At 63.9% G+C, this 20,494-nt stretch overlaps 6 protein-coding genes across 6 annotated transcripts; 5 read left to right on the top strand and 1 right to left on the bottom strand.

The window, feature by feature from the left end:
- Nucleotides 1-216: 216 nt before the first annotated feature.
- Nucleotides 217-8,696, top strand: EMIHUDRAFT_361495 (hypothetical protein; the record flags this gene model as incomplete). Its single annotated transcript, XM_005791437.1, has 3 exons — nt 217-362; nt 8,357-8,646; nt 8,675-8,696. Coding segments are annotated over 2 exons (293 nt in total), but the record flags the coding sequence as incomplete, so codon positions are not given.
- Nucleotides 8,697-9,450: 754 nt separating this feature from the next.
- EMIHUDRAFT_109089 (hypothetical protein) lies at nt 9,451-10,347 on the top strand (the record flags this gene model as incomplete). Its single annotated transcript, XM_005791438.1, has 2 exons — nt 9,451-9,939; nt 10,276-10,347. 2 exons carry the CDS (start codon nt 9,451-9,453, stop codon nt 10,345-10,347), a joined length of 561 nt encoding a protein of 186 aa, XP_005791495.1.
- A 3,269-nt stretch (nt 10,348-13,616) lies between these two features.
- On the top strand, nt 13,617-14,015 carry EMIHUDRAFT_313045 (hypothetical protein; the record flags this gene model as incomplete). Its single annotated transcript, XM_005791439.1, has 1 exon — nt 13,617-14,015. The coding sequence occupies one exon, from the start codon at nt 13,617-13,619 to the stop codon at nt 14,013-14,015; it is 399 nt and encodes a 132-aa protein (XP_005791496.1).
- A 274-nt stretch (nt 14,016-14,289) lies between these two features.
- On the top strand, nt 14,290-14,577 carry EMIHUDRAFT_313046 (hypothetical protein; the record flags this gene model as incomplete). Its single annotated transcript, XM_005791440.1, has 1 exon — nt 14,290-14,577. One exon carries the CDS (start codon nt 14,290-14,292, stop codon nt 14,575-14,577), a length of 288 nt encoding a protein of 95 aa, XP_005791497.1.
- A 2,631-nt stretch (nt 14,578-17,208) lies between these two features.
- EMIHUDRAFT_223950 (hypothetical protein) lies at nt 17,209-17,919 on the bottom strand (the record flags this gene model as incomplete). The annotated part of the gene is made up of 1 exon (XM_005791441.1): nt 17,209-17,919. The coding sequence occupies one exon, from the start codon at nt 17,917-17,919 to the stop codon at nt 17,209-17,211; it is 711 nt and encodes a 236-aa protein (XP_005791498.1).
- Nucleotides 17,920-19,930: 2,011 nt separating this feature from the next.
- EMIHUDRAFT_223952 (hypothetical protein) lies at nt 19,931-20,293 on the top strand (the record flags this gene model as incomplete). Its single annotated transcript, XM_005791442.1, has 2 exons — nt 19,931-20,029; nt 20,199-20,293. Coding segments are annotated over 2 exons (194 nt in total), but the record flags the coding sequence as incomplete, so codon positions are not given.
- Between the last annotated feature and the right edge of the window lie 201 nt (nt 20,294-20,494).

The raw sequence follows: 20,494 nt of genomic DNA on the forward strand, positions 1-20,494 counted from the left end.
AAGCTATACATGGACCCAATCATCTCGCAGAGCGGGCAGGCGTCAGTGCTGACCGACGGCTATGCGCTCGGCATCACGCTGGTCGTCGCCCTGACCGGCCGCGGCGCCGTCGGCTTGCTCGACGAGTGCGATGATGCGCTTGAGGAGCCCGACACGGCGGAAGGATCGATCGCGGCGGCCGACGCGGGCTGGTCGGCGGCGCAGGCCGAGGAGTTGGCGCGGCTGGTGGTCGGGCTGGCTCTCGTGAGGAAGAAGAGGCGGATGCCGCTCGCAGAGGCGCTGCCGCGGCTGGAGGCGCTAGTCGAAGCGGCGGGGGAGGTGGAGGAGACGGCTAGGGCCGAGGAGCGCCTGTGTGACGTCTGCTAAGGCCGATTACTCCGCGAGGGCGTGCTCCGCCGTTGCAATCGCCGCCGGTGTGTGTGTGTGTGTGTGTGTGTGTGTGTGTGTGTGACTACAATATGAGTATTATAACTGGTTGTTTAGGGGGAGGGGCGTGATAAAGAAGTTTGTATCGGGAGCAGACAGTCCCGGGTTTTTTATCTGGCGATGCCGTCGCCGTTCACACCTCGCCCTTCACACAAAAACACAACCACGGACCCAAGACGCCCTTCACACCTCCTCCCCCGCCGCCGTCGACGAAACCGATCCTCTGTGGCCCAAATTGCATCTCTGTGTCCCAACATGATCGCAGCGCTGACCACGGGCTCGTCGGCTGCGTACGTCCTGCCAGCACGTGCGTCCATGACACCCTCGCGCGCGGCTGTCTCCATGGAGGCACCCGTGTACTCGACGGCGACCGGCCTCGAGGTCGCCTCGTGCCAGACCGAGTTTGTGAAGGAGCGGCTCTCGGTGCGCATCCCGCCACAATTGCGCGATCTGCGCAATTTCCTGACACCATTTGCTCCCACAGGGCATGTCGCGCGGCATGGTCAACCACATCTTCGAGGAGGTCGACCGCGACGGCAACGGCGAGATCGACTACGAGGAGCTCGACATGCTCGCGCCGTACTTCTCCTCGGTGGCTTGGACGCCCGAGGTGAAGGCCGCGATGTTCACCGAGATGGACAAGGACGCGGGCGGATCGGTGTGCGCCGACGAGTTCTACGAGTGGATGATTGAGAGCGCGCAGCTCGAGGTGTCGGCGGAGGGCGTCACGAAGATGCGCCAGCGCGAGGAGCGGTTGAAGATCTCCACCGGCGACGTGCCGGCGCACCTGATGGAGATCATCGAGGAGTCGGGCGCGAAGACGATCGAGCAGAAGGTGACGCACGCGCTCCACTCGGGCTTCGACCGCACGATCGCCGACCACTTCATCTCGTGCTACCTCCTCCTGAAGGAGTGGGGATGCCAGGAAGACGTCTGCGTCGCGGGCCTCCTCCACGCGTCGTACCGCCGCGGCGACGGCCTCCAGGCGGTGAAGCCGGCGGAGATGCGGCCGGTGTGGCAGGAGAAGCTCGGCGCCGGCGCCGAGGAGCTCATCTACCTCTTCCCCTCGGCGCACAAGACGGCGTACGCGTCGGACGGGCTGCTCCACGCGCCGCTCGGCTCGACGATCTCCTTCCCCGACCTCCTCGACGACGGGAAGACGATCACGATCGACGACGCGCAGCGCGCGGCGCTCGCCGAGCTCGAGGTCGTCAACAGGTGCAGGCCGGCCACCGCCCGCGCCACCGCCGCCGCCTTCTCACCGCCCGTGCGCGCGCGAACGCAGCCACGACCAAAACTTCCTCTGCAACGACGACCCGGTGCAGAACCTGTGGCAGTTCTATCAGCACGTGACGATCATGCCGCTGCTCTCGGCGGGCGCGGCGGCGACGATCAAGACCTTCCAGCAACGGGCCTTCTGCGCGGGCGTGGACTGCTCCGACATCGTCAAGTGGCACGAGGGGCGCTTCGGCGAGGCGGGGCCCGACGCCAAGTGGCAGAAGCACATCGAGATGTTCAAGCCGGGCGGCCGGTACTACGACATCGAGAAGATTTTGCTGTCGTTCGTCGACGAGGACGGCTACACGGGCGACGGGTGCGACGCGTTGCCGTCCTACGAGAAGAAGTAGGGGTGCGTCTCGCATCACGGGTGGGAGTGGGCAGGGAGGCGTCGGCGACATGTTACGGCGGAATAGCGAATACGGCGGAGTGGGCAGGGCCAGCATGTGGTGACGCCTCTAGGGATGCTCAACCGCCCCACGCCACGCCGCTTGCGGCGGTCCTTGGTGTCTGCTGTCTGGGGAGTGATCTGTCGGCGGTCAGTACGACCGATCAGGTTGGAGTTTTCTGATGGTTGGAGGGTCTATCTGTGTGTACTCCTCGAGATCTCTCCAAATCTGCCCTCTAACCAACCGTAACCATTCGGTAAGTTGGTCCTAGCTGAGACTAGCGGAGCCGGAGCCCCGTTTCCGCACTGCTGCGCGGCGCACGGTGCCTCCGGGGGGCCCCGCGCCGGCCCAGAGAGTGAGGGCCGGCACGCGGGCTCCGCCGACGCTCTCGCAACGCGGGTCGCGCCGCGCGCCTCCCGGACGAAGCGTGTTGGTGCGCGACGGCGATCCTCGCCTGCGGGGAGCGGAGCACACGCGTCGGATGGCGAGGGCAGCACAAATATTGCACTCATGTCCCAGTATGGCAGCAGCCGGACGGGTTGGGTGGCGTGAGGGCAGGGTGGTGAGGATGATCCACAGATCTCGCTGAAAATGGCCGTGTCCTTCCCGGGGGAGGCAGGCGAGCACGCACCTCGCGTCCGAGCGCGAGTCGACGAGTGGTCGCCGAGAGATCGCCGAACCACGTTTCGAGTGCGCGCGCACACAGCACAGCTGCGGGTTGTAACTCGACTGCCGATCGCGCGTGCGGGATGTAAATGCAGCTCGCTGGCGCCAGTGCACGGTGGCAGGGACTGGAGGCTCGGCCGAAGGGGAAGAGCAGTCCTCAATCGTCACGTGGAGGTCGCTGGGCTGGATCCATCGAACTGCCACACACCTGGAGCGGAGGCACATCAGGTCTTGCGGCACGCTCTCCGACAGATGCATGCCTTTTGAGCAAGCCCACGCGCCTCCACCGTCGCGTAGTATGCCAGCGGCACGCCGGTACGCCGACGAGTCGTGCGCGCTCGGCAGTAATCGGCGTTGAGACTGCCTAGCGCGCACATCGAGAGCGGCGAGTTGTGTTGCCGCGAGGAATCCTGCTCGAAGATGGGGTCCGAGCGGCGCCTGATCGCATGGGATGGATCAGTGGGGCTATCACGTGGGTACTAGGCCTGCTCAGTCAGGAGTTGGCGAGTGTGTGGGAGATTCACGCCCGTCGCTCAACGTCTGTTGAAAAACTGTTCGCTGAGCAAGCTCACGGTCGAGCGGGCTTGACGCGCGCTTCAGGATAGCAAGAGGCGTGCCCACTCCCCTGAGGAGCGTGCGGGCACGCCTGGGAATCGATGTGGAGCGACCATGGACTGGGATGACAGCCGGCGAAGCGCTGCCAAAGCGTCCGATTCGGCGCTGCAGCTTCACGGCGGAGGCTGTGAAGTCGCGGCATCGAGTTCAACCTGAGCGCACGCACGCACCGTGCTGGGGAGGAGTTGGCCTGCGAGCGGCGAGCGCTCCCGAGCGCGCGGCGCCCCGTTCTGGCCATCTTGCGCTTTACCACCACAAAATCGCCTCCATTTTGCGCGCCTCCGGTGTGGCAGGTCTAGCCGGGCCCGATTCGTGGTACTTTTGATGTTTGCGCGCCGGATCTCGACTCCGCCGTACTGCGGTGCGTCCCAAAGCAAAACTTGTGGCAGAGGGGCCAGATTGGCCGATTTATAACGACGAGACAGCGTCTGAAGGCTATTTTGCCGCGACACCGATACGCGGTTGAGGGCCCGCGGTTGTGGCTAGTGGAGGGTGCTGTACAATCCGAGGGCGTTCCCATGGCCTCACGGGCCCGGTCGACGATCGTGGCTCAAAAAATCAAAAAGTACCATCCGTGGGGGCGAGATTTTTAACTGTCTAGCTCGATTTTGACCCAGGACTAGACAGAACGGCCCCAAATCGGCCCGGAACCGACCCGTGGGCCCGTCTGCCGCACCCAGCTCCGCCGGGAGGGGCGCGCGCCGTTCCCCGCGGCTCGGGCGGGCCACGCAGACGCGGCGGGAGAGCTTCCCGTGCCCTGTGAGAGCCGCCACACCGCCTCAAATAGGTCCCAAAGTGGGGTTTGCCTCAGGTGTTGTCACTTGAGCCTCTATGATTCGTAGACCATCTGCGCAGCGCCTCGGAGAGGCGCGCAGGAGGCGCGCTTTGTACTCGGGTTTGGATGGTAGCGGGGGGCCCCGCCGGAGGCTGGTTACTGATCATCTGTCTCGCGTCCACCCATACCGCGTTGGTGTCCAGTCCGAGCCTGGCTGTTCTTCACCTTCCTACGGGGTGTGGACCCTGAGTTGGACAGGGGTTGTGCGCTGGGCCCTCCTGCTCGGCTCCAGCCAGTAGACAAGTCTTGTCATCAACAGAGTAGAAGGATCTGACCTCGATGTGACCAAGCGCTGGTAGCGTGGTTTAACCTCACACCCACGGTCTCACAGTGTGCCGGCAGTCGTCGAGCAGTGTCGCTCACACAAGCCGCAGCACAAGTGACTGAGGGCCAGTGAGGGCGAGCCCATCGCTGTCACAGCTGTGGCAGCCGCACAGTAGGCTGTGCCAACTGTGCAGAGCGTGTGAGCAGCAGAGGAGCTGCTCTCCAAGCTTCAGGCGCAAAGAGATGCGTGCCACCGAAAGCGCTGTCGAGGTTCGCCGAGCGCGGCGAAATCCGGGGACGCCGTCACCGACGAGCGCGTTGGACTTTTCACTCCGGACAAAGACGGGGACACGGCGGACGGTGCGGGGTGTGTCCCCGTCATAGCGGCGAGGCGCGGGACCGTCTGTGGCGAGGTGGGTCGCGTCCCCGGATTTTGTTCACGGGCCACACCCTTCACATGTACATGTTTTAGGTGTATTGTTGGCAAAACATGTACTCTAACCTACGGCTTTAACCTAGAACGGACAAGGGGGGCGGGCGTCGTCGTCCCTCGCAACCAGCTAGGGCCTGTGGGCCCTGGGGGCCCTGGGGGATCCCGCGTGACGTGTTTGACAGAATTTGACTTAATGGATTATGCAAATTAAAACAGACGCCCACTGAGGAGCCTCCTGGCCCGACGGCAGGCCGAACATGTGGGACATCACTTACGGGTCCTCACACCTCAGTCTCTGATCTATCTCTCCCCCCCTCCGCTACCGCTAGGCGCATAAGGCGCAGACGCGCCACTCTCTGATCGGCGCGCTCTCTTTCTGGTGGGCGGGCGCGAGGCGCATGCCTCGTCACCCTCCCCCGCTACCCAGCCTCTCTCTACCCTACTCTCTCTACCCAGCCTCTCTCGACATGAGCTCCACCTACTCCGCCTCTGCCCTCGCAACATGACCTACCCCGCTCTCTCTGCCATCGCAACATGGGCTTGCCTACCCCGCCTCTGCCCTCTCGACATTGCCTCGCCGCTTGTGCAAAGTGCGCGCGCCTCGGCAGGCAGCGTGCCGAGGCAGCGCAGTCTGCGGGAGCGCCTCGATGCCGCGCCGTCTCGGCGCGCCCCCCCGCGGCGCATGTCGAACCCTCGAGGATGCTCCGCGGGCGTGCGCCGCCTCCTCAGGCGCTGCCATACGCGCCCATCTCGTACCGCGGCAGCTTGTGCCGCTCCGACCGGTCGTGCCCTCCCCGCTCGCCCCACCCCTCGCCCGCCCGCTCGCCCTCCGATCCGCGCCGGTCGCCGCGCGCGCCGTAGGCGGAGCGGCCGCGGCTGGCGCTGTCGCGGTGCCGGCTGTCACGCGGCCGGCTGTCATGTAGATGATGAGCCTTCGGCGCGAACTTCCCACCACCCCAATGCCGAGGACGCCGCGACACCCATTGCGACACCAGTGCTAGTGGCGGTGGCGGCAACGCGGGACGCGAGGGGCGACAAGCCATTCTCGCCCGGGAGGGTGCGGCACAGGTGCTGAAGCGGTGTCTTGGCGCGCTTCCGACTTTGTGTCGACTCGCCGACGCCGCACTCGCATAGGGACTGCGCGGTGGGTCGGGCAGGGGAGGCCACGGTTATCAGGCCGCGAGGCGTGTCTGACGCTCTCGCTGCCATCTCACGGGCGATCTCGGCGCAATCTCGGCGAGGCCTCGCCTCCTCGACAAGGCGCACGAACTGGGACGAGGAGAGGCCGCCGCCGCTGTGCCGCACCAGCCTGCCTAGCCCCACCTGCTCCAACCCGCTCATGAGCTCCGCCTCATCGACTACGCCATCGCCGTTGACGTCGATCGCGTCAAAGTACCGCTGCAGCACCGGCCGCAGCGCGGCGCGGGCGGCGTCACCGCGCCCCGAGCGGATCAGGCTCGACTGCGAGAGAGTCCACTCCACCAGCTCCTCCGCGGGCGACACTTGCGGGCGCGCCCCCCGCCGTGAACTGGCTGAGGTGCCCACCCAGCCTGTGAGGCTCTCCTCTCTCAGGCTGTCCGGCCGCGCCGCCTGCGGCACCAACTCTCCGACGCCGTTCGCGAAATAGTCTGCGACGTCCGAAGGGTAGTGGCGCTGGGCGTCGAGATTGTGGCAGCCGCTCAAAACCAAGCACGTGCGGAAGCCGGCGGAGAGGCCTGGGGGGGAGGGGGGGGGGGTATGCCACGGTGCAGAGACGCCACGAGGGGTTAGTGCTCGAGCCGGCAGAGGCCACCGAGGCCATGATTTCAGGGTGCAATGTTTTGCTTACTACTACACGCGGAGCGCAGCGACGCCTGCGCGGATGTCGGTGTCGAAGCGGTCGCCCACCATGCAGATTGTGGACGGGTCTCCGTCGTGGCCCTGGGCGACGAGCATCTGCCGCGCCCGCTCCATCATGTACTCGCCGCCCCTGTTGCCGCCCTTGCCCGCGCACGCGACCGACTCGCTGCCCGCAGGGTACATCAGCGTGCGCATCATCCCGGCGAACATCCCGGGCCTATGTTTAGCCATTCGAGACGTGGTGAGAGGGTGTCGCTCGTTCATGTACAGTTGCTTGCTACTGCCGGGCCCGGGCAGCGGGAAGACGAGGCCGGGGTGGTCCGGGTCGACGGAGGGGTTGTACGCGTCGTCCGCTGTGTAGACGAGCTGCGCGCCGTGCGAGAGCAGGAAGCCTGCTCGAGGGTTAGGGTCGGGGGCGAGAGGGTGTGTGTGTGGGGGGGGGGGGGGGGGGGCGTTAGAGCAGGCCGAAAGCCTGCAATCTTGATGACCTCGAAGCTCCAGTCCTTGGTCTCTGAGCCGGAGCCGCCCACCTCGCCGTCGTGAAAGAACACGACCCACACCGCCTTTGATGCAGTGTGCCGGCAGAGCGCCTGGTGCGCCGCCCACGCCTTGGCCTCGCCAGCCGACAGCGAGGTGCGCACGTCCCACGTCCCAACCAGCGCCGCGCCCTCGGCGCCGCCGCGCGAGAGGAGGTCCTCGCGCCACGTGCCGCTGCCGCCGGACACGACGAAGAGACGCGCGCCGCGGGGCACCTCCTTGAGCAGGTAGTCGACCTGTGTCTCCGCGGCGGTGAGGATGCACGAGAGGGGCACCTAAGGCAAGGTGTGGTAGACTTCGCAACTCCAGGGAGCCCCAGGACGGCATTCAAGGCGGCGCACCTTTTTCTCGCTGAGCTCAAACGGCGGCGAGCCGAACTTCTTCTGCACGCCGCCCGAATTCTTGGCGCCCGTGTTGGAGAGGAAGACGTGCGGCGTACGCGAGGCATTCAACCAGTCATAAAAGGCGGCGGCACCGGGGAGGAGGCCCTCGGGTTCGTACATCGTCCTATTCGGAGGGCCGTGAGTCCGAGAGGTGCCAATTGTGGCCTCCTCCGCCGCCCCACTGCGACTCTCCCGTCCAGGTCAATGAGGAAGCCACGGATGGGCGAGCGATCAGGGTACTCGGCCGGAGTCCCGGAACGGACAGGGGGCGCAGGAGCCCGCCCCCCGCCCCAAGGCCTCGCAACGATTGCGGAGGATGAGTATTCGGAGAGATAGTCGTGGTGCGCCCCGTCGCCCGCGCTCGGGCTCTGAGCCGCCGCACTTTCTCCCGCGCTGGCGGCGCAGCAGGGACTCGTGACGGTGTCCGGCATCCGCTGCGCCACGCTGAGCATCTGGATAATCTCGGTCAACTCGCTTATCGGCGCGTTCCCGGCGTTGACTGCCGAGATCAGCGCCTGGGCCGCCACGCGCAGCTGGTCTCGACTGTCTTCTCGCTGCGCCTGGTCCAACTGGTCCAATACTGGCTCGCTGCGCGTGCGAACGTGCCGACGAAAACTGGGAAGGGAGATGCGCCGCATGGAGGCACAAACAAGGTGAATTTGGAAAGTGACGAAGGGCGCCGTCCACAGCCATGGAACGCGCTGCGTTCGGTCCGCTTCGCGTGCGGCCACGCGCTGTACTGCGAGACGTGTGCGCCGCGCGTGCTGGAGCGCGACAGCAACTGCCCGGCCTGCCGCCAGCCGGCGCTGCCCATCGCCGCAACTGGGCGGCTGGTGGCGGCGCAGACGACGTTTGTCCACCAGCCGCCCTCGCGCCCCGCGCCCCAGGCTCAGCCCGTGGGCGCCACGGCGGCGGTCGGTGGGCGAGGCGGGCGAGGGGGGCGCAGTGGGCGAGGCGGGCGAGGGGGGCGTGGACGTGGCGGGCGCGGTGGGCGGGGCGGGCGGGGCGCGGGGCGCGGCGGCTCTGCTTAAAGCCGTAGTGTTGGTTTTAGTTCCTCTTTTACTTCCCATGGTTCATGACTCTCAGTACGACCAGACGTCGTGGTCAGGGCGCGAATACATGGATGCCGTTTGCGCTGCAGCGACTGTCGGTGCAGCTCTGGTGTCTGGACAGCGCTCGCGGACGAGGTTAGCGCGCCATTGCCCATTGGTGCACGGCGTCCTCACAGACACACAGAGCACAGCCTTGTTATGAGAAGAAAATACGTCCTATGGCGCTATGCGCTGGTCTGTGAGAGGTTGACATCACCGTTGTCAACGCCGTCGTAGCGACCAACAGGGTCCAAGACCTTGCGGCGAAGTACAACGGCTACAACGCACCAGTCGGAGGCATCAAGTGCCCCATTGACGGCTGCAACCACACCCTTCCCGGATCGGCGACACCTCGCCGAGCACTGCGCTGCCGCTCACCCATCCTCCGCCGACACCGACGATGCGCTAGCCGACCACGCTTTCCACCGATGCGACATCTGCAGCGGGGTGTTCTGCGTGCTCCCGCGACCAACCCAGAATGGGAACTCAGGCTGGCTGAACCATTGCACGAGCGGCGACATCACGCGCAGGACTGCTCACAAAGAATTGCAGATCGCGGCCAAGACGTGGAAGGAGGCGGAGAAACGAGCGCGGTCTGCGGTCGCCGCTCGCGCCAAGCCGGGCACCCTCGGCTCCTGCCTCCCCTGCTGCGCCCCCGCCCCCATCCCCGCCCCCGCCCCCTCTGGCAGCCCCCATGGTGGAGCTGAGCTGCGATTTTGAGGTCGGAACTTGCGCCTGGACCGACACCGCGCCGGACGGGTACTCTTGGTGGCGCACGATCGGAGGCACGGGATCGTCCAACACAGGCCCGAGCGGCGACCACGCCACTGGCTTGGGCTACTATCTCTACACCGAGGCCAGTAGTCGCTTCAACAAGCTGCACCAGCTCGAGAGCCCGCTCTTCTCGCTCCAGCAGAAAGCCACCCTCTCCTTCTTCTACCACATGTACGGCTCGGACATGGGCACCCTCTCCTTCGAGGCCTACAACAGCGAGACGGGCTGGTCGTCGCTCTGGAGCAGGGCTGGCGACCAGGGCAATAGCTGGCTCGACGCGGCAGTCGTCCTGCCCGCCTCGACGACGCAGGTGCGCTTCAACGGCCGGACGGGACCGGGCTACAGGTCGGACATGGCGCTGGACGACATCTCCTTCTCGCAGTTTGCGCCTCCGTCTTCCCTCCCGCACGTCCAAAGGCACTCCCCGCGCACGCCCTGTTGTCGTCTCTGCAGTAGACCGTGAACTGCACAGTAGAACCTCCGCGGCCGAAAGCTTCTGAGTTGTACCCCGTCACCGGGTTGCCACGGAGCGCGGTGAAGTCTTCCCCATCGATCTCGAAATACTTTAAATTTGGGTGATCTGCGAACTCACCCCACATCTCGATTTCGCCGCTCTCGCCGCGAACGCTCGAGAACCTCTTCTATCACGTCCCAGCGGAGGTTGACATAGCCTGCTGTTGCGCAGTCCTTCAGCACGACAGTCTCGCCCTCGCCAATTCTCTTCCTCCCAATGTCTTCTGAGCAGATGACGTCGGCGATCACCACAGACAGCGAGAGCAGCAGGATTGCTGCCGCTCTCATTCTACAGCAAGAGTAGTTCGATGTGCGCCCCCTGCCGGCAGGCGAGATGCGACGAGCTAAATACTTTGTGCAACCTGGGTAACGAAAGCGAACGGCGGGCGGATCAACCACACTCCACACACTCCACACAATCGAGCGGGCTTCATAAAACGGACAGCAGGCAGAGATGACACCCTGCAGGCGCCCCCCTCTGTGGGGTCTGGCGGGGGGACGACGCGTGGCCGTGAGCCCAACGGCCGTGGCGCGAGCGCGTGGGGCGTGGGGTGGTCCTCCCGCGCCACTGTTGCTTGCCGGGCCATCAACGACGCGCGGAGGGATTTTACTTTGTTCCGTGTATTGTTCTGTGTGAAAATCTCAAACCCATCCTAGTACGCGCGCCGCGCTCCGTCCGGTCGTGCAGACTGCAGATAAAGCAGCCTCCCGGCATAGGCGTCTATTTGTGAGCGTCTTTCTATTTGAGTGGAAAGAGAGAAAAGAGACGTTACGGCTGGGGACACGTTAGTGACGACGTCGTTACGCTAACGGCTGCGACGACACTAACCTGTGTGCAGTGTGGCACTGTGTGTAGTATATGTACGTTTTTTCGGCGAGGGGTCGAGCTATAATGGCGTGACGTGCTCAGCGCAATGTCTGAACGGACGTTTTGCTGGCGCAATCGCACTCCTGATACCGTTTGGTGCCCCTGAGGCTGAGCGCAAATCCGCACAAGACGGCAACCCCGTTGCAGAGCCAGAGGAATTTGCCTCGGCAAGCCCCCGAGACCCAGACTCTTGCCGTGGTATTGCCACCCATGCATCCAGGGGTGGCGTTGATGATGCCACGCGTGCAGGCCGTGCGGCTGTGTTGCCTAGTCAGCGCGATCTCGCATCATCCCTCAGCCAGCTCTCTCAAACGCTTCGCACGCGGGTGTGGCGGTACGACCAGCCGTAGAGCCGCTGGTGAAGGTCGCTTGGGGTCCAGCCACCCTTCGCATGATGCGTACCCCCTCACGATCGATCGGGAAGCGGTACTCCGACACGTGCCAGTCTCCGCGCAGGGGGAGCGCGCTGCCGCACCACGAGCTGTTGGCCGGGTTGGCTGGCTCACAATAGGTGACCGTCGCGTTGCGCTGTTGGTATGCAATCAATTCTTGGATGAGGAGAGTGAAGGTGGAGCCGTACGAGCCTAGGAGTGGTTAGCAAAGACATGAGAGACAGGGGGTCGACATGGGGCGGTGGTGCATCTGGCGGTGCACGCCGATGAGGTGGTGCGCGAAGGAGAGCAGGTGGATGTCGCGCATCGCCGTCTCTCCGACGTCCTCGCCGTGCTCTGCCACTTTGTCGGTGGAGGTGGACTGTAGACGCGGTACGGCCACCATCCGCACGCCCCGCGCGCGCAGGAGCTTCAGGGAGCTCCTCCGGTCGCTGGCCACGAGCAGCACGAAATCGCGCCCGCCGGCAAGCCGCGTGGCGGCGGCCAGCACGTCATCGACAAGCTCGCTGCCATCAAGGCACGCCATGCGGTGCCGCAAGTGCACGCCTACAGCGGTGCGCGCTTGCGTGCGTGCGGCTGATGCTCCGTGGTAGAGGGTGGAAGACCGACTGGCAGTGGCGTGAGAGACGTGTGTACGCGTGCGTGCTGCCGACGTGTACGAGAGATCAACGGAAAAGGATGGCGCGTCTCCGTGGCTTCCGTGGCCTCAACTGGGCTCCGTGCGCACCGATCCTCAGAACCGCCTCGCTCTCGAAAACCGGGTCCGCCCACGTGAAGCGGAAGTGGTGCACAAACGCCGCCCCGTACGCATAGTTTGGCCCGTGCTCCCAGAGCCGCGAGTCCACCGCCGACCGCCACACACGTGCAATCGCAATCTCCTGTGCAAAGAAGCGCAAATTCTTCCTGTTGCACGCAAGCATCCCATAGGTGGAGTTGCGAAAGTCGTAGGCACCTCTCTGGACAGCCGTCTCAAAATCCTGCCCACACCAGGTTGTGGCCGACATCGGCGTCGGCGCAGGCGGCAGCTCTTCATACTCCGCCGTTGCTCGCAGTGCCCCGTCCCAACTTGCAAGCGGTGGACGAAAAAGGGGGACCCGAAAGGCGCGGGCGAGGAGGATGCCGTTGAGACAGGCGTGCATGATGTTGCCGATATTCTTGACGCGCTGCGTGTACACCGCGCCGAGGCAATCTGGCAGCAGCACGGAGAAGCGCCGCGGAGTGCTGCACGAGGCAGAGTCGCGTATCGCCGTCTCTTGCAGTCGGCCGAAGGCGTGGGTCCTCTTGCAGGGCGCGCGCACCTGCTCGTCTAGATCGCCACACGTGCATGACTGGTTCTCGCTCAAGCTTGGGCCGCTCTCTCCGCACCGGACCGCCCTGCCATCGCACAGGAACCTGCCGCGGCATCCTTGACTGACCCAGACAGATGAGGCGCGGCCCCGCCCGCTTCCGACGCAGCCAAAGGTGCTACCCACGGAGCACCGCGCGAACCGGCTGCTTTGGCGCTCGAGCGACACGGAGCAAGCCATTCTCAGACGCCTGCTTGGATACTCACTCGCCGGACGCGCAGAGTTGGCCGAAATATGCCCGGCGGAAACCCTCTCGTGATTTTAGCTTTAGGACTAGATGTGGCCCTTGGCGGGCCCCGCCCCCAATGGGGGCGGGGTTGAATGGGCTACAGGCTAGCCTGTAGCGCTGGCGTGGCGTTGACATGAGCACAAAGTTGCTAATGTGCGTAGTAGGGTTGAATTCGTCCACGTAAGGCTTGGGGAGTGCTTGGGGTGGCCGCAGGCATCCCCAAGGGAGTCGCAGCGGTGCCCCAAAAGCAGCTTTTAGCGATTGTCGAACCTCGAAGCGCGTTCGTTTGAAGAAAGGCACACGGTACTATCGCCTATCGGGCCACGGGTGTCGGGTCACCGGGAAACGAAAATTCGACACTTTGAGGGGTGAGAGCATAGCTAGAGTTAAGCCCTTGAAGGGCCCCGCCCCCAATGGGGGCGGGGTTGAATGGGCTGGCGCTGGCGTGGCGTTGACATGAGCACGAAGTTGCTAATGTGGGTAGACGAACAAAAAGTAGGGTTGAATTCGTCCACGTAAGGCTTGGCCTTGGGGACTGGTTGGGGTGGCCTCAGGCATCTCCAAGGGAGTCGCAGCGGTGCCCCATAAGCATCTTAGCGATTGTCGAACCTCGAAGTGCGTTCGTTTGAAGAAAGGCACACGGTACTATCGCCTATCGGGCCACCGGTGTCGGGTCACCAGTACTAAACAAAAATTCGACACTTTGAGGGGTGAGAGCATACAGTATTGTGGCATATCATGTCACATAAGGTCAAGCTTGACCGCAGAAGCATCAAGAAGCGGATACTCCAGCTCGACTGTGCCGGCAACGCTGCCTCCTCACGCCGGCTGGCTGCCAGCAGCCGTCGCGGCCCGTGGCGTGCACCAGAGAGGGAGAGAGGTCGAGTCCGCGTGGCTCAGGCCGGCCAGAAGGTGTGTGGCGACGGCACCGTGGCAGGAGTGCGGAGAAGAGCTCGCCGAACGCGAGCAGCGGAAGGCCGAAGTGTGCCAGCGCGAGAGCCTCGCGAACGGGTGCAGAAAAAGCTCGCCGTGACACGATGCCGGGCGGTGGTGGTGCTCTGGCGGCTGTGCACAGTGGGAAACGTCAGGCTGCAACAGGGCAGCACGATGGTCGTGCCCCGCTGCAGCCTGGCCTGACATGCACAGGGCGAACAGAGACGGTACTATCGCCTGGCGCTCGTCTGGGCAAACTTTGACCGCCGCCCGGCTCGCAACGAGCACGCAGCGACAAAATGATGACCGTGTCGAAGTTGAGGCTGGTCGAGAGAAAGAGGCTGCCATGCGAGCCGGCAACTGGCTGGCTCGGCGTGGACAGCCGGCGGCGACTTTTTGCCGAAGAGCGTGCCTGCCGAAGAGCGAGTCTGACTCAAAGTGCACGGAGTGGGCGCCGCCGACCGTCGGGAGGAGTCCGATGGGTGCCAGGACGATCCAGAGAGCGATGAAGGCGCAAATTGCGCCGCCGAAAGTGGCGGTAGAGGCCAGGCCGTGCGCGTGGGCCGGTCGGGCCACGTCCCGGGGCGAGCGATCGAGGGCCGCGGGGCTCGCCCCGTCGGCCGAGCGGTGCGAACGGCCGGTCGCCCGCTTCGGGTTGGACCCGCCGGGCGGTCCGGCGGCGGATTGCACGGCCGGGCGGGCCTCCGGGAGGCAGGCGGGGCCGCGACAGGCGGCAGGGCAGAAATCCCATTCGGAGAGCGTGTAGCGCGACCCGGTTGCTACTTTCAATGATAGGGACATGCACATGTACATGTACATGTGAGAGAGAGAGATTTCTCATTAAGCTAAAGTGCAAGGACGGAATTTTTAGCTTACTGGGAGCATGTACGTACTTTTAGCTTGTGAGTGAGTATTCTTGATACGAAACCACGACGACACACACCAGTCGACTCGCATCGGTTGCCTCCATGAACGGCGGAGCTATTCTCGCGCCCACACCACACCTGGCTCCAACGTGGACACGCCCATAGCTGGGGACACTACTAGGTCACACTACTAGGACACACACACACACACACTCACGTACTTTTAGCTTGCGTCCGGGAATTTTTTTCCTCGGCCGGGCACCAAGCCTTCGATGGCGGCCTCGCCCGCCATCGACCCGGGAGAGTCGCTCGAGGCTCTCTTCAAGCGTGCACGCATTGCCGACAAGTTTTACCGCAAGTGCGAAGGGAAGCTCGAGGACCTTGCTTCTCGAGGAAGTCGTCGTCCATCTGCTGAATGCCAAAGTCAAAGTGGTAAGGCTGGCCGGCAAGGTTGGTGCAGATCCAGTTGCCCGCGACATCGTAGCATTCCTCGCTCCGCCAGTCAGTCTCCTTGTCGGTGTGGCTGAACTGGCCCAGGTGCAGCGAATCGTACGGGACCGTGACTGCGCCCGCGCCCGGGTAGCCAGTGTACGGCACGGTGGGGTCGACCAGGAAGGACTTTGCGTCCGTGATGTTGTGTCCGGCGTAGCCATTGGCGTTGATCGGCAGGCCCTTTGTGAGGCTAGAGTCCAGCTTGAACGGCAGGCACCACTGCCAGTTGTTGCCGTATGCATTCCGGTCCTCGCAAGCATCAATCACCACGACCTTGACCTCGTGCTGCTTGAAAGGTGCCGACGGCGTTCCGTCGGAGGTTGTCTTGCGGCCGTAGATGTTGGGCTCGTCGCGAGTGGTCAGCTTCCAGCACTTGCCGCACCCGCCCTTCCCGTTGCCGCAGTTGGATGTGTACGGCTTGCCCATGGCCGTGGCAGGCGTCGAGTCCCCGGAGGCGGTCGCCGTGTTGATGGAGAGGAACGGCGTGAGCATCCAGTCCGGAGTCGCAACGGCGACGTAGCCGTGCTTCTCGATGAGCGTCTTGCTGAGCGGCTCGCCGTTGCAGTTGCACGCGGTGTTGGAGCCAAAGCCAAAGTCTGTCGTCGACGCCAGGATCTTCGGCGTGCCGACAGGAGCGGCGGCGGTGAGCCCGAGTCCGATGGCGATGGCGAGCGTAGCTTGCATCTGTGGGGCGGGGGCGGGCGCATCGGTGAGTGCACGGCGTGGCGGCCTGGTCGGCGGCAGCCGTGAAGGCGGGCTGCACCATTGTCGGTAGGCCAGTCTCTTCCTTCACGGTTCTCTCGAGGTTCTCGAGGTGGATATCCTTTGGCCGCGTTGGGTTCACGGTTCTGGACGCGACCACTTTTTACGTCCTTCATGAATGTCGGCGCCATTCCTTACTCAATTCCTTCACTCAAAAAAATTCCTCTCTTTCCGATTGAATAGGATTGCACAACAAAAGGCATTGAATAGACATAGCGGGAGGGTCTCTCTTCTGTCGGCAGGCTGCCCTGGAGCAGCGGCACTACCTAGAGATTCTTGATTGATTGTTTGTTTGTGAGATTCTTTCTTTGAGGTCCCAGCTAACGCCGAGGGGCTACAACAAGCGCGTCGGCATGCGGTAAAGAGGGAGACGCTCATTCAAGAGTACCCAGAGGGCGGGCAACGCTGCCAGGATGTGGAGGTCTTCACCCGCAGCTTACACAAAAGGCAGGTGGGCCGACTGATCGCGCCATCAACACACAAGGGCGTCAATCTCGTAATGACATACATCCACGAGGGCTACGGTCACCTCCGGATGGGGAGCGCATATTCCACTCACTGTGTGACTTCATGCACCTCCCCACCGACCACCCCAGATTCCTCTAACCACTTTTGGAACGACCGCACGGGGATCGTACCATACGATGGAGACGAAGCCGCACAGAAGGAGCACACTCCTGAGGTGACCTACAAGCTACAAGGAAGCGAGACGCGGCATAGAGCGAACGGTGCGCGTCGGAGGGCAGTGGTCGATCGGCCGCGTACTAATGGAGCCGCTCTTCTACAATGCACCTGGCAGGATGGTGGGGAGCGGCAGCGATCGACGAGCCAGGATGGGAAAGGCAGGATAGGGAGAGACGGGCCAAGCCAAAGTTGGACGCCTGACACAAACAAAAATCTCTCTCTCTCTCCAAACACCACAACAACACTCTGTTTTTCGCCTTCGATACATTCATACATCCCTGAGTCAGTGGGACTCGGTGCGTGAGTGAGCGACCACTCGGGCAAGCTCTGTCGATATAGCCCTACCCCTCCCAGCGCGCTAGCCCTATGGGACCCTGTGGAGCCCTCCCGACGCCGATCCGACGGGAGGAGCGTGGAGGGGGGTGGAGGGGTGGTGAGCCCTCAAGCTCTGTCGATATAGCCCTACCCCTCCCGCCGTTTTAGGGCCTACCCACCCGCTATGATGTTTAACACTTCTCACCATGCTTCTCACTTGCGCGATACACGTCACAACCACCATGATCATTTCGACAACAGGGTGCACACACACTCAGTCAGGTGACGGAGCACAGCCAGCCCACGACACAGTGGCGAGCCCTCGAAGTCTCGAGCACCTCGTGCTCCAGCAGCGGGGAGTGCATCAGCACGAGTGTGCCCGCCTCGGGCTGCACGTCCACCGGCGCGGGCTTAGCAAAGATACGCAGCGCGCCGCCCCAGTCCGGCCGCCACACAGGGTCGAGGTAGAGCAGCAAGCTGACCTCGCGGTGCTCGCCCGTCGGCGACGGCGCCGGCGGCGTGTCGCGGTGGCGCCGGTAGAAGCCACCCGCGGGGTAGTAGAGGTAGGCGAGGCTCGTCGCCTCGGTGTCGAGGGGCCGCGCTGTGCAGCCCGCGTCGAGCAGCTCGGCCCTAAGCGCCTCGGCCGTGCTGAGCAGGGCCAGCCGAGCGGCCGGCGCGCCGTGCAGCGAGAGTGGCGGCTCGTGGATCCACACCGAAGCTGCCCTCCTCAGCTCGGTCTTGAGCTCGACCGCCCAATCAGAGCTCTCGCTCTCTGCGACGCCGCCCACCCCGGCGGCGCGCGGCACTCCGGCCGCCTCCAACGCGAGGGCGTCCGCGAGCAGAGCAGCGGTGTCCGCAGCGCGCAGCCAACCGGGGACCACCGCATAGCCGAGCCGCTCGAGCGAGTAGAGCGCGGCCGCCGGCAGCGGTTGGCGGGGAAACGGAGCGCGCAACCGCGCCGCGCCGCGCCACGCGAGCTGTCGCAGCATGGAGTTCGCTGGGCTAAGAAACCTTTGCGATGCCGGCTGGAGCCGAGAAGGTGGCGTGGGCTCGTGACGGCCTGGGCTCGTGACGGCGAGGCGCGCAGCTAACTCTTCGCGGCCGGCCGTGACGGCCGCTGGCGAGAAGAATTTAACAAGCAGACTGCCTCACACAACATCGTCCTTACAAGATCCTGCTCGCGCAGGTGGGGACCCTGTCCTTCTCCCACCCCTTGTTTGGTGTGTCCGTTTTATTTATTTATTTATATACACTGGGCACGGGACTGGCGCGCACTGGCACTAACACAGGTAGGTGGAAGGACGGCTGGTGGGAGGTGCGGCTGCTCGAGCGCCGCCCCGCGACGGGCGAGGAGGAGCCGTCCTTCCTCGTCACCTCCGAGCGGTACGGCCAGCAGCGGTGGGTCGGCGCGGACGAGCTCCGGCCGCGCTGGGTCCTCGCCGGCTCCCTCTGGAGAGCCGAGGTTGGCGCCGAGCCCGCGCAGAACGGCGGTGCTGGCACGCCTGGGGCATGAGCCGCTTTTTGGCACTTGCATCGCGACAAGGTCACACGCGGACGCTCCAGCCTCTCAGCTCACCACCTCGCCTTCTCTGTCGCCCTCCTGGCCCAGGCCCATCAGTAGCACGTCTGAGCCGTCCCAGACCGCACTTATCTCGGGTCTGCAAGCTCACACCGGCTCGTGATGACACGGAGAGGGCTCGAGATGGCGCCCCGGTGGACCCCATCCGAGGCGATTGCGAGGGCTTTCCGGAGGCCATCACCGGCGCCACCGACCGTGAAATGTCCCGACCCGCAGCCCTCATGCACCAGGCGCATGGATGCAGTCATAATATGTAGGCCTTGTCTCCCGAAGTTTTGAGCAATAGCCGCAAACAGTGCTTTTCGGCAGTTCATCGCGACACGTCCAGGTGCCGACGTCGCGGCTTCCCAGCTCACCACCTCGCCTTTTCTGTCGCTCTCCTGGCCCAGGCCCATCAGTATCAAGTCTGATCTCTCCCAAACCGTCCTTATTTTGGGTGATGAAGCCCACTCTGGCTCATACCACGGCTCTTACGGCCTCACACACGCCTGTTTCACCCACAGACACCGCTGGCACGCACTCCCACTTCACACATGCTCAAACACAACCCCACCAAAGCACAGCCCTGATCAGAATTGGCATGGGCTACCACTTGGTGGCCCTGGTAGCCTCTGGCTCGCCACTGCACTCGGCTCCTCTGCAGCGGTCTCGCGCTCTCGCCACGACAGCACGCCGACGGCAAGCTTTGAGGTCCGTCTGGTGGACCTGCTGTCGCCACGGCCGCCGCGCACATGCAGCTCACACCAGATCTCGACACTGGGCTCGCTCAGCTTGGTTGTAGCAGCGTGTGTGAAGGATGCGCGGCCGAGCTGCTGGCGCTGCTACAGCGGCGCGAGAAGCAGGCAGCGGCGCGACACAGAGTCGGTCGAGTCTGGCCGTTCTCTCGACGCCGGCCGGCGAGGGTGGCGGCCTGTGGCCGGCTGGTGGGCGGAGAGCAGCCAGGAGGACTCAAGAGTAGCCAGCAACACCAAGCAACGGGTGAGCGCGCACATACAAGTCCGCCGAATTTAAGATTTTAGAGGCCGGCCGCAGGCCGGCGATTTTCAGATTTTAGACCAAGATTTTAGAGCTCTGGGGCGCATTTTCGCAAGATTTTAGCTGTCCGTTCACACATTTTCAAGATTTTAAGGCTAACGGACTCCCCGCCTTCAAATCTTAAATTCGGCTGACCTGTAGCTCTGAGAAAGAAAGAAAGAAATAACTCGCTTAGCGTGGGAAGAGAAAGTGGGGAGTCTCCCTCTACGTATCTCTTTAAAGAAAGAAAGAAAAAAACAGACAGCCCAAGGGTCTACGTATCTCTAAGAAAGAAAGAAAACACACAACCCAAGGGAGGGATCTACGTATCTCTTTTCTACGGTTGGTAAGGCTCAAAATTCTTTTGAGTGCTGTGTGGGAGCAAGAGGCGGCTGGACGAGGCCCAGATGGCTGCTTCAGCTGAAGACAACGAGAACCTCGTGCCCGTCACCGTCCTCACCGGCTTCCTTGGGAGCGGGAAGACCACCCTGCTCAACCACATCCTGGTGGCTACGCCGCCCTCCCTCCCACCACCTCGCACACGCCTCCGCGTCGCTGCACCGCCCCGGCTCCTTGCGCCTCGCTCCAGCCACTCGAACGTCCACCGCTGCGCCGCCGCCCCCCCCCCCCGCGCGCCCGCCTCTCTCCACTCCCCACCCTCCTTATCCGCGTCAGACCGCCACCCACGGGAAGAAGATCGCCGTCATCGAGAACGAGTTTGGCGATGTCGGCATCGACGACGAGCTGCTGCAAAAGAACTCAAAGGCGGGGTGGGGGTTGGAGCGGCCGCTGCGCGCGCGGGCGAGGGGCGAGTGTGTGCGCGGCGCCTGTAGGTCCAAGCCGACGAGGAGATCATCGAGATGATGAACGGATGCATCTGCTGCACGGTCCGGCAGGACCTCATCACGGCGCGCCGCAATGATCCTCACGCCCCGCTCGCCTCTCCCCGCTGCCTGCTCGAATCCGAACCC

Source organism: Emiliania huxleyi (assembly GCF_000372725.1).
Source record: "Emiliania huxleyi CCMP1516 unplaced genomic scaffold EMIHUscaffold_113, whole genome shotgun sequence".
NCBI lineage: Eukaryota > Haptophyta > Isochrysidales > Noelaerhabdaceae > Emiliania > Emiliania huxleyi.